The 13,080-nt window shown below is 45.2% G+C and overlaps 1 protein-coding gene across 2 annotated transcripts in view; it reads right to left on the bottom strand.

Moving 5' to 3' along the window:
• The window catches only part of GLRA2 (glycine receptor alpha 2), a 168,312-nt gene that overhangs the window by 142,930 nt on the left and 12,302 nt on the right, over positions 1 to 13,080 (bottom strand). Inside the window, exon 3 of one of the 2 annotated variants that reach the window (XM_066598537.1) lies at positions 877 to 944. In XM_066598537.1, the coding sequence (XP_066454634.1) occupies positions 877 to 944 (68 nt within the window). Of the gene's footprint in view, positions 1 to 707; positions 776 to 876; positions 945 to 13,080 lie in introns of both variants that reach the window. The other variant, XM_066598538.1, reaches the window with a different exon arrangement.

Raw genomic sequence — 13,080 nt, 5'->3', positions numbered from 1 at the left:
GTACATCTCTGAATATACAGCAACATGAAATGAGAGGATTAGATAGAAAGTAATGCAAGCATCGTAAGCGCGTGCATTATGCAGTTAATCTCATTGAACAACATCCTGCAAAGATGGAGACATGTTACCTCTCTCTGATTTCCCTTCAGGATTTTAATAATTTTGCTCTCGGTTAAAAATCAAAAAAATTAATTTAGAAGCGGTTGTAAAAAAAAAGTTTTGGAATTTCTTTTTGTATTTACGCATCAAATTATAATGTTTGGTTATCTTTCGAAGACCCATCATGATTACAGTAGGGGTAAGGGTAGTTTCACACCTGCATTGGGGTTCCACTTTGCTGTTGGTAAGCAGAAAAGGCGGATCCCTGTGGCCGAATGGCTCTGTCTTACAACGGAACCAAACAGCCCCGAAAAGACCCCATTGGTTGTAATGGGGTCTGTTGACTTTCCGCTCAACTGCTCGGCTTTTAGCCGGATGAAGAAGCACTGCTGCAGCACTTTTTCTTTTAGTCTTTTGTGCCGGATCTGTGACGGAAGTCAACGCAAGTATGAAACTACCTTAATTTTTTTCCATCGTGCTTATAATAAATACATTTTGAATTTGTGGCTATATATTTTTGGATCTTTTTGGATTTTTTTCCATCCGATTGACTAAAGTGACATGTCCATCTTCTTGGCAGGGTAGCTTCAATGGTCAGTACCACTCACCATTGTGGTTTCTGCTATTGAACCAAAGCTGTTGATAAATATGTTGCAGGTAACATTTACAGGGGGACCTGTAAGTTAAGACAATAAATAGAAGAAAAAAAATGACAGGTTTTGTTCATGAAGCACATTCATTACCGTCTGGCCTTCGGCCAGTGTGCGTGACACTCACCATTGTGGTCTCTGTGACGGATCCAAAACTGTTTATAAAAATATTGCAAGTAACGTTTACTGGCGGACCTGCGGAATGCAATAAGAATGTTGCAATACAGATGGAAGCAAAGAAGGAATGACTCTGATCTGTACAAGCTGGTACAGATTCGGAGGTAACCAAGAGGAAGAAAAGCATATTTTACAGGAACACAAGAAAACAAGCATTATGGATGCATTTTAAATAAAACATAAAAATGTCGGGTTTTGTTTTTTGGAAACGTGGTTCGCAGGAGACATGGAATGAGAGAATGCGGAGTGCGATGCTGATAATGTCGTGTAATGGCAAGGCAAATGTAAAAAGCTTTAACCGTCCTACAAGCGTCTGATCTTTCACTGCGTACTGCGCCATTACATTCTTATCAGGGCGCCGGTAGAATCTACACGCTTTGTATAATGAGAACAACAGTAATGGAGAGAGCTGGCGACATTTGTAAATGTACTTAGCGCAAAAGGAAAATCGAATGATACTGACACTCGATGAGACACAATTGGCCTGAACATCAACTTGTACCGCAAGGGAACTAATGAGTCCTTCTCCCGACCACAGGAGATAGAATAGAAAAGGGTTTAACGAAAATACATAAAATCGCACAAATAGTGTATGGAATGTACAAATATAACATGCATCAGTATAAAGGATCGGTCACATGAGCAGCGGAACCTCTGCCGCTGATTTCCGCTAGAAAACAAGACGAAATAGCATTGCAAGCAACTTGACTTCGTCATGTAAATTCCGGGAAGATGCTGAACTGCTCACCAGTCATTGGGGGACCGTTCAATCCGTCATAAAACGGAGCTATTCGGCCAGGGGGTGCGGTTTTCCTCTACTTCGAAGGAAGTAGGAAGACTGAATCCCCCAACACTAATATGAACGAGCGCTAATATACATATAACATTGATCATGTTTAGGTTTTAGAAGATATGTATAAGCCCTGAGTCAACATTTTATATAGCTTCAATCTGTCTAGAAGAGATACAGTAGGAGGGAGAATAGCTGCAGGATCAGACTTCACCCAGTGGGGATCAGTTATGACTGCTGCTATGACAGAATCCTGGCATACGTTGTGCTTTTTTGTTGCAAATCCATTTAGATACATTTGTAGTGGCCCAAAACACCTATCTCTGGCCCCTCCATAATTATCATACATGTCATGTATGTAGTGTGGATGCACTGTGCCAATTGTCCTGTGTCCAGTTATGTGTATTGCAGAGCTGCAGCATGTAAGAGGTTAATGTCTGAAAGTGGCTGGGACATGTCTGGAAAATGTAACAAGTCTGTCTTGTCATGTGATGTTTGTACTTTATAAATATGAGTGATTGAGTGTGAGCGGTTGTTCTGTTATCTTCAATGATTGAGAAAGCAGTGAGGGTGCCGGCCACATGGGGGTACCTTCAACCCTTCATGTGGTGAAGTGATGGTAAAGAAGGAAAGGTATCCTGAGTCCTTCCATGCCAAGATCCACCTCTGAGGAGCGCAAGGAGTGGGAAAGTTCGCTGTGCAGTGTTCCACGAAGCAAGTTCTGAGTGAGGGTCAGTGGAGTGTTCCTTTTCCCCGTCCTCCTCCAGAGTGTTCCCTTTCCAGGAGTGGAGCACCACAGATAACTTAGACTGTGGGCCCGGTGTCATCCTGTGTTCTCCTCCCTGACCAACTACTGCAACAGTGTCCTTCCTGCAAGTGCGAATAAGCTGTATTTTCTGAAGCTACAGAGTAAAGTTTCCAGTCACTGCCTGTTCCCGGTGATTGAAGTATCCAAGTTTAACTGTGTGTGGACTCTCTTATTTAACCACCAGGGATTTGCCGGCGAGAAAAGGAACGGTAGCGTCACGAGTAACAACTTCAGGTCCACTACACATATTCAGGTAACTGCCACCTGGCGTTGCCCGGAAGAGGCCTAGCAGTGCCTTGGCCGAGGTTCTGTGTGCCCCTCGGGTGAGGAGTCTGGTAGAGCCACCGTGACAAATGACACCTCTACCCCGCAAGCTCCTCAGCCGGGGGGCGCGCGTAAAAACGCCTACAGCCATGTGAAAGAGGCCTTAGGTTGTAAGGGTTGCCTGGGTTTCCCAACCAGCCGGTGTGCTCGTGCACTGAGCTGATTTCTGCAGGAAGCAGACAGTTCGGTTCTTACTGTAGTGGCCAAAGTTGGTATTGCAGACAAAGTTCCCATTTTTTTCTGTGAACAAAGTGTTCGAGTGTGTAAGACACATTGCTGCTACCCAGGGGGTAAGAATAGGTTGTGTAAAGCTCACAGTCACTCACAGGATATGTTGCTTATGGGAAAAATCCAAAAGATCCCTCTATCTAAAATGACCAGATGTCCGGACTTAGGTATGACAGTCCCACTTTGGGACCACATCCCGCTTTCCTTCGGGACCCCAGCGGGACAGCCATTTGTCCTGCTTTCAGAATGTCTGGTCAAAAAGAAGCTCCTCAGCTGCTGATCACTTTGCTTCCGCAGGAGAAGACATCAGTGGAGGAGGCGCTGCTGCTGGCCACACACTTCTGCCCGCAACAGTGCTGTGAAGAGGAGCAGCAGCACTCAGAAGACCAGGAGGAGAATAAGTATGTGGGTTTTGGGGGGGCTCTATTAGTACTGAGGCTACTATTACTACTGGCACTGCTGTGGGTGTCACTCTTTCTATTGAGGCCACTGTGGTGGTCGCCATTACTACTGAGGCCACTCTTTGGGTCACTATTATTAGTAGGGCCATTGTTGGGGTCACTATTACTAATAAGACCACTGTGGGGGTCAATATTACTACTAAGACAAATATAGGGGATAATATTACTACTGGGGCTACTGTGGGGGTCACTATTACTACTGAGACCAATATAGGGGACACTATTACTACTAGGGCTACTGTCGGGGTCACTATTACTACTGGTGCCACTGTGGGGGTCACTATTACTAGCAAGGCCACTGTGGGGTCAGTATTATTACTAGGGACTATACAGGGGACACTATTACTACTGGGGCCATTGTGAGGGTTACTATTACTACTGAGACCAATATAGGGGACACTATTACTGTTGAGACCACTGTGGTGGTCACTATTACTAATGAGGCCAATATAGGGGACACAATTATTACTAGGGATGATATAGGGGACACTATTACCACTGAGGCCACTGTGGGGGTCACTATTACTACTGAGGCCACTGTGGGGGTCACTTTTACTACTGAGGCCACTGTGGGGGTCACTATTACTACTGGCACCATAGAGGAGGTCACTATTACAACTGGCACCACTGTGGGGGTCACTATTTCTATTGGGGCCACTGTGTGGGTTGCCATTACTACTGAGGCCACTGTGGGGGTCACTATTACTACTGGGGCCACCGTGCAGGTCACTATTACTACTGAGACCACTGTAGGGGTCACTATTACTACTGAGACCAATATAGGGGATACTATTACAACTGGGGCTACTGTGGGGTCACTATTACTACTGGGGCCACTGTGGGGGTCACTATTACTACTGAGACCACTGTGGGGGTAACTATTACTACTAAGACCAATATAGGGCACACTATTACTACTGAGGCCACTGTGGGGGTCACTATTACTACTGAGGCCACTGTGGCAGATGTGTAGTCACTTAGAGGCCCAGAAGCTAGGAGTTTAACCTTAACTTCCTCCATATTTCCACACATAGCAGAGCCAATAGCCATTGTTTACATAGGCAACAGAACATATCGGGTCTCCTTTATCAAAAGTGTCTGAGAGGAAAACTGCCTGTTGCCTCTAGCAACCAATCACAGCTCAGCCTTTTCTGCAACCGCTGAGGTAAAATAAAAGCTGCGCTGTGATTGGTTGCTATTTCTTATACTGCTGTCTAGAGATGAGCGAGCATACTCGCTAAGGGCAATTACTCGATTGAGCATTGCCCTTAGCGAGTAGCTGCCCGCTTGGAAGAAAAGATTCGGCTGCTGGCGGCGGGCTGGGAGCGGCTGGGGAAAGCAGGGAGGAACAGAGGGGAGATCTCTCTCTTCCTTTCTCCCTCCCGCTCCCCCCTGCTCACTGCCGCAACTCATCTCTCACCCGCACCAGCAGCTAAACCTTTTCTTCCGAGCGGGGAGATACTCGCTAAGGACAATGCTCGATCGAGTAATTGTCCTTAGCGAGTATGCTCGCTCATCTCTACTGCTGAGGTAAAATGAAAGCTGTGTTGTGATTGGTTGCTAGAGCTCAGCTTTCATTTCTTATAGTGCTGAGGTAAAATGAAAGCTGCGCTGTCATTGGTTGCTATGGGCAACAAGGACAGATTTACTATTAGACAGTTCTGATAAATGAGGGCCTTTGAGTTTCAGAGTTGGCACCAGATAGAAAGTAAAGGATAGGGTTGCAGCAGAGGGGACACGGGCCCCCTTTAAGTGGAACCCCGTAATGTGACTGCTAAACTCCCTCCTCCTTCTATCCTCCCCTCCGGCTAAGCTCCGCACCGCTCTGCCCCCTCCCATTGCTGGCTGCAGACAAAGGGCGGGTGCTTAGCTCCGCCCATGCCCACTACCATTGCAAACAGCCGGATGGAAGGAGAGAGCAGGTGAGCCGGCAAGAGGGAGGGAAGGGGAGGCAACGGTATTGCGGCCTTGGCGTTTATGTGCCGGGGCCCGTGCCATCTGAACGGGCGCACAAACGTTAGTTTTGTGCGCCCATTCAAGCATTTTTACGGCGCCGGTAGGCACACGTAAAAACGCCTATGGCCATGTGAAAGAGGCCTTAGGTTGTAAATTAAAGGGGGTGTCTCTTTGTAAACTATTGATGACCTATTTACAGGATAAGTCATCGGTAGTAGATTAGTGGGGATCCATTGCCCGGGATCCTCAACCAGCCGGTGTGCTTGTGCACTGAGCTGATTTCTACAGGAAGCAGACAGCTCGGTTCTTACTGTAGTGGCCAGAGTTGGTATTGCAGACCAAGTTCCCATTCATTTCAATAGGAAGTTGGCTTGCAATACCAAACCTGGCCACTACAATAAGAATGGAGCTGTCTGCTTCCTGCAGAATTCAGTTCAGTACACAAATGCACTAGCCTGGCAAATATCAAGGGATGCCAGGCAATGGACCCCCACCAATCATTCTACTGATGAGTTCTCCTGAGGATAGGCCATCATTAGTTTATAAATGGACAACCCCTTTAAGAAATAGTTTTTTATTAATTAAGTTCAGTTCTTTGAACAATTTGTTAACAGTAGATGGTGGAAGCCCCCCCAGGTGCTGAAGTGGTGGAGGCCCAGGATGGTGGAGGCTTAAGTGGTAAAAGGCCCAGTCGTGGGCACAGAGTCTGATTCTACTATAAATGACCCCCTTTATATGTACTATAACAAGGAGCGGTAAAAGTTAAACATTAAGGCTTCTGAAAACCGTTTCACAGGAGATCATGACGGGCAGCAAACTAACAATATCATACCACAAGTGTCACATCTACTCCAGCGCACTGCCCTATATAGATGACACTTTGGCTTCTCACCTCCGGGCAAAGATGACCTTTTCCTCAAGGAGAAGCCCAAATAACGGAGGCTTTCTTTCTAGATTTAATTAATTTGGCATCTTACTCCTCCGGTTTGGATCTAAGCAGCAAGAAATTGCAATTGTAAACTTTGATGTTTAGCTAATTACAAATGAACATGGAAATCTCATCTGGAGAAATGCTTTAGATTATTTAGTGTAAACCGCATCTACTAGAGCAACGCACTGCGAGATTAAGGACGCTCTAACACTGATATGGAATTACGCTTTGGAGATAATCTATCATTGAAATGTTATTGAAGCTATCTGCATTACAACAAAGCGAAAATGGGAAAAGCCGTGTAACATAGCAGCTCTTTGTTCACCGTTACATAAATATTAATAGGCTCATTTGCACTATTACCATGCAGATAGATAAAACAGTTAACTATTTCTAAGCGGATGTAGAGGAGGTTGAAAAAAGATGATCATCTTCACAAACATGGTTAAAGTTTGATACAGGGGTATTGGATCCCAGAAATGCAGATTTGGAACTTGCATCTATATGTAAGGGGTTAAACCTAGTGGCCTGAAGTATATATCCAATCTCTGGCCCGAACATGTCAGATGCACCTCAAGAACATCACAAGAATTCGTTCTTTTCTCACTGTGGACATGTTAAAAACGCTTACTGTTGCCCTCATCCACTCCCGGCTTGATTATTGCAACTCGTTGCTGATCAGCCTCCCCTGCACCAGACTCTACTCTCTCCAATCCATCCTGAATGCGGCAGCCAGGCTCATCTTCCTGTCCAGCCGCTACTCGGACGCCTCTGCCCTGTGCCGGTCACTGCACTGGCTGCCCGTTAAATACAGAATTTAATTCAAACTCGCTACCTTCATCCACAAAGCCCTCCACAGCGCAGCGCCCCCCTATATTGCCTCCCTCATCTCAATCCATCAATCAGCCCGGGCTCTCCGCTCTGCTAACGAAACCAGACTGAGCGCCCCTTTAATTCAAACTTCTCATTCCCGCCTCCAAGACTTCTCCAGAGCAGCACCAGTCCTCTGGAACGCACTACCAAAGGCTACCCGGGCAATCCAGGACTCGCAGAACTTCGGGCGTGCTCTAAAAACGCACCTCTTCAGGGAGGCATACCGAATTCCCTAAACAAACCCCTCTGTACTCCGCCTGATAACATGCTCCCTGACCTACTGACTGCAATCCCTGCTAGCCATCATAAACCGCTCCTGCAGTCATACCGATTCTGCCGTCACATGGCTAAATGTCTGACCATTGTCTATGTGTATAGCATCCCTCACTCTCCACCTCGCCATACAGTGCACATCTCCAGCTCCTTTACCTTCTGTATCCGCCCACTATTCGTAGTATGTAAGCTCATTGGAGCAGGACCCTCACCCCTATTGTTTCCATGTAACCGCGGTTCTGCAATGTTTGTACTTTGTTTTTCTTATTGTCTTTATTATTATTATTATATATCTGGCCCCTCCATAACTGTTTATAAATGTTCATATATGTGTCCCTAAATGTCTTTCATGTCTTTAATGTATGTGCACTGTGCAATTCTCTTGTCAGTGATTTATGTGTATTGCACAGCTGCAGCACACAAAAGCTTAATGTGTAGGTATGTCTGGAAAATGTAACAGTTTGTGTGCATCCAGTGTTGTCAGGTGAGCATGAAAGATATATGTATTTGCAAGATGTGCAAATAGGGTTGCTGGTTGTGGTTGTTGTTGGAGTCTTTGCCAAGCAGTCAGTCAGTGTAGTCAGCTCGTCAGACAGCGAGTGAGTCTGCAAGCCTACACGTGGGCAGGAGATATCCCCATCTAGGCCTATCCAATATGGGATAGAGTTTAGAAGCTACCATAGAAGGATTGAGAGAGTACTTTAACAGACAACTAAACAGTGAGTGTTGGCCGGTAGAGAGAGTGGGAGAAGTCATCCGGGAGAGTGATCCTACAGATAACCAGGACTATGTATTGAGATGCTCCAAGTTGCCTCCCTGCCTCCTCACAAATAGAAGTTGTCTTTATGCCAATCCTCCATGTCAAGGACTGTTGTGTATCATCCCTGTTGGATGTTCCAGTAAAGACAGGCTTTATCAACAGTTCCCGGTTTAGTCTACTTAAAGTACAGCCCTGTGTGTGGCCTATTTATTGCACCATCTATGGAGTTTACTGCAGTGGATGGAACGGTGGCGTCACCCGTGACAAATACCAAAGTTTACATATAGAGGTTTATACAGGTAACCGCATCATCAGCATTGATTGGAGAGGCCTGCCAGGTTCTTGGTAAAGGGTTGCACACGTCCCTTGGAGGAAGAGATGGTAGTTCTACCGTGACATCCATAACAGCTAACCCACCACCCCCTCAGCTGTGGTAACTTCTGCAAGGGTCCAAGCGCCATGGAGTAGTCTGTATCCGGAAACTGTATTCCAGCATCAGTAGTGAGTGCCTCCTATCCCCCCGGGTTCTGTGAGTCACAAAGTCCCTTGCCAGGGTGAGGGTCTTGGACTATTTGGTACTACTTAAAAGATGTAATATACTGTACAGTGCTAATGGTGGCACCATTTTAGTGCACAGCCTTGTAAATAGATAAAATGGGGTTATGTTAAGTAAATTGCTTGCGTAGCTACTCAATAGGAGGAAGTAGTGCTATATGTGTATTACGTTTGTGATGGCAGAAGTTGAAGGGTAATAAAGGGTATTTTGCATGTTGCATCAGATGTGATATTGTGATAAAGCCACAGATAGCAATATCCTAGGCTAGGTTTCTGTGTATTTACCAAGGAGCTCCAATGGGTGGTTCTGAGAAGTCTGGGCTGATAAGCTAAATGGAAGTAAATCGTGAGACGTGTATGTTTTGGCATTGGCTCCTGTGCATTAATTGTGTTCTAGAATGCCATCAGTGATGCGTGAGGCCACTACATGTGGTACCTATGTTATGTACTAAGTGTGCGTAGTTAAAACGCTTCCACACGACTGGAAGAAAAGGAAGCTGGACGCGGAATCCCAGCAGCTGCCAGCTGAAAATTATAGTTTGACCCTTCATGTATATTAATTGGAACTATTTGGAGTTGCCAATATTTGTGATTGATTGGGTATATAGATGAAAGGTCCGAGTTATATGTGCCTTGCTGCTACCACTTTAAAAAGGCTGAGAGGAGATGTAGAGGCCGATATCTTATGCTGAATAGTGGGTGCTTGGTTGCTATTATTTGGGGAATATTGTTCTATTCTGATGAGTATTGTAACACTCTATACTGAACCCGCCTATGTGGAGGTATAATGTGAATATATTTATTTTTGATAAAACAAGCTGCCTCCACCTTCGTATGTCACCACTATGGCATCACGACATCCACATCAACCAGCTTCATCTGCAATTCATGTGACTTTCAGATGCGCTATCCGTCCATTGGGCGGTCCACATACTAAGACAGGGCCAGGATTCTCTTCTTGCTAAGTGATTGACATTTCTAGCCCCCTTGAGTTGGAGACAAGGTGCATTCGGTATTAGTGTACCTTGACACCTCGGAAGCTAGGGGTTTGACAGGAGGAACGCCCCTCTCACACCCAGCTCCCGATTGGTGCAAGGTTTGAAGGTCCGGAAAGGTGCAACGAAGCATGATTTCCCAGCCCTTTGACTGTCCTCACCGGCGTCAGTGTAACTTCCCAGTGCTATGCATGCACCAGCTGTCAGTCAGCCTCTCCTGCAGCTGTGGCCTCCTGCTGCATGGCCTCCCTGGCATAATCCTTCTGCTGCACATGGCCGCCGCCTCTCACAGTGTGTGGTCCTCCATGCTGTCGTCTGCCACTACCTAGTGGCCGCCGGCAGTCAGTCACTGTTCCCCCACGCTGTCTCACCTCCCAGCTCTCTTCCTCTTACTGCCTAAGAAAGCGTCAGGTGGCGGTGAGTGTCTGTCCTATGGGCCTGTGGGCTCCGTCCTGCAGCGCCGCCAGGGAAGGCGCTTGATGCCGCTGTGGTGTCCCTGCTGATGCCGGCCCTGTCGGCTGAATGAGTTGCGCTTCCAGGAACGAGCATGGGCACAGGTGGACGCTGTATGCTTTTGCCATTCATCGTTAGTGGACTCCCAGGACCTGAAGCATGTCCACCTCTGCAGCCAATCAGCATCAGGGGGCGTCATATCCCCCCTGTCAATCTTGACTCCACCAGGAATTCCTGACGGCGTCAAGATACACTAATACTGGTGTATTCTATAGATGAGCTGGTGATGTCAATCACTAGGAAGAGGGTGCAGTTTAGGCTGAACAATGGGGAGACATCTAGGACCATTCTTAGCATTTGAACCGCCCATTGGACAGTTCACAACCAATTTGCATACCAGAAAAATGCTAATTTCGGGGCTCATGGAGCAGTGTGATTGGAAACAAAAGTGTAATTACTGTTGTCATCCTATCCCTCAGCATAGGCTTAAGGGAGAAAGTAATGTTACAGACTTCTTTTAAATGTGCATACAGTATACTAACGGTAATGCCAATCTGAGTCTTCATTAAAGATCCCCACTTTATTATCTTTTCTGGATGTAGCAAACTAGAATACGGCAACAACTGAATTTAGAAAACTACAATCTGCTGGGACTGAGGGTTGGTCAAGAATACTTTAGTAGTGTCTTCAAGTGTGGTAACAAAAAACCTAAATTGCTATGATGAAACGTATCACATGAGAATTGCCATACCGCCCATCTGCCTGCGAAAGCGTCTTAAATTATAGGCCAAATTGAAGACTTTTGGTTCCAAGCACCATAACTTAATAAGGTTCAAGGAAGGTGAGTGTATAATGCTGTGATGTGCAGTAAATCATGGGGCAGAGGTGCGACGGTTCTTACTTAAAACTGAAGATACATTTAATGACTTCATTTGATGACTGCTGCAAAGCTTTCTCTACAGATCAGGAAATATCTGCTTATAATTAGGCTCTGTGGTCAGGCTGAAGAATGCAAGATTTTTGGATGAAAAAAAAAAATTTGGACTGAAAACCTTAAAACAATTTTTCAAAAATATGTTTAACACAAAAATGCAATTTATATAATAGGTCATTTTCCGATGAATCCTTCCTTCTCAACAACCGGATTCCCCACTCATCAAAACTTTTGACGTGTCTCTATGGCATGTCAAAAGTTTTACCAAAGCTCAGTTAATTTTTTTTATCAGCATTCTGAAAAAACGCACCATCCCATCCGGCTTCTGCTTAGTGGGTCCCTGTTTGGTTTTCTAATAGGATGACGGTCTGAAGGAACAAAAAGGGAGACTGATGGTGTACCGTAATTGGATGATGAGGACTTCACAATCACCTGAGTAGACCTAAACTCCATAGAGGTAGATTGGGATGTGTTGAACCAGAAACTGAAGCACAGCCAACATGTGCTCAGCAAACATGGAAACTCCTTCAAGACCGCTAAAGAGGCAAATTAGATTTCTACCACATGAAGTTAGTTATTGGGATTAGTGTTGTTGAGTGAATCGAAATAGTTCTGGGTCAAACTATTGCTAAAAGTTCAGTTCAGCGAGAAATCCTGATGTCAGGGAGTCCATCTTGGCCAAACACACTTATAGTAAAAGGGAAAAATAGAAAAAGAAGAAGAAGCGGGGAAAAAAGGAAAAAGAAGAAGGAAGCAAAAGATGGAAAAAGAAGGAAGCAAAAGAAGGAAAAAGAAGAAGGAAGCAAAGGAAGGAAAAAGAAGAAGGAAGCAAAAGAAGGAAAAAGAAGAAGGAAGCAAAAAAGGAAAAAGAAGAAGGAAGCAAAATAACAAAAAGAAGAAGGAAGCAAAAGAAGGAAAAAGAAGAAGGAACCAAAGGAAGGAAAAAGAAGAAGGAAAGCAAATCTTTTTTCCTTTTTTTTCTGCTTCTTTTTGCTTCTTCTCTTTCCTTCTTTTTCTTTCTTTCTTTTTCCTTCTTCTTATTATTTTTCTCTCTTTTCCTTCTTCTATTTTTCGTCTTTTTCATAGTAACATAGTATGTAAGGCCGAAAAAAGACGCATGTCCATCCAGTTCAGCCTATTACTCCCCAATGTTGATCCAGAGGAAGGCAAACCCCCTCCCCCCCAATGAGGTAGAAGCCAATGTTCTCCATTTAAGGGAAAAAATTCCTGTCTCCAATCTGGCAATTCGAAATAATCCCTGGTTCAACAACCCTTCATTAACTTTGTCTCAAACGTACCTAGAAGCACTCCTAGGTGATCTAAGAGTAGTGTGCCGCTCTAAGCGAGTCATCGCCCCTCACTTCTCCCTGGTCTGACAATACCCCTAAAACTGGTGTATAACATTGTCTAAGGGCTTTTACAGGCTTTTAGACAATGTTATACACCAGTTTTAGGGGGATTGTCAGACGAGGGAGAAGTGAGGGGCGATGACTCGCTTAGAGCGGCACACTACCTCTAGGAGATGTGTAACTTGTAGAATAATGTAAGAAGCCTCACCCTAAGGGCTCATTCACACGAGTACAATGCTGTGAGTCTCGAAGCGTTACTCTCATCACAGCCCGTACGCATGTCCGGGATCCTGACATCATGGATATGCGCAATGTGACTTTTTTTTTTTCAATTTTTTTTAAATTTTCGTATTAAATGCTGTCCATTCGCAGGCATTGTGAAGGGGCAGCGTTTCAAAACACGGAGAAGTATACTTGTTATAACACCCCCTGGTGCTTTGTTAGCAATTAAAAGGTATCATATC

The sequence above is a fragment of the Eleutherodactylus coqui genome, chromosome 4 (genome assembly GCF_035609145.1).
Source record: "Eleutherodactylus coqui strain aEleCoq1 chromosome 4, aEleCoq1.hap1, whole genome shotgun sequence".
In the NCBI taxonomy this organism is placed as follows: domain Eukaryota; kingdom Metazoa; phylum Chordata; class Amphibia; order Anura; family Eleutherodactylidae; genus Eleutherodactylus; species Eleutherodactylus coqui.
This window is presented reverse-complemented; position numbering and strand designations above follow the sequence as displayed.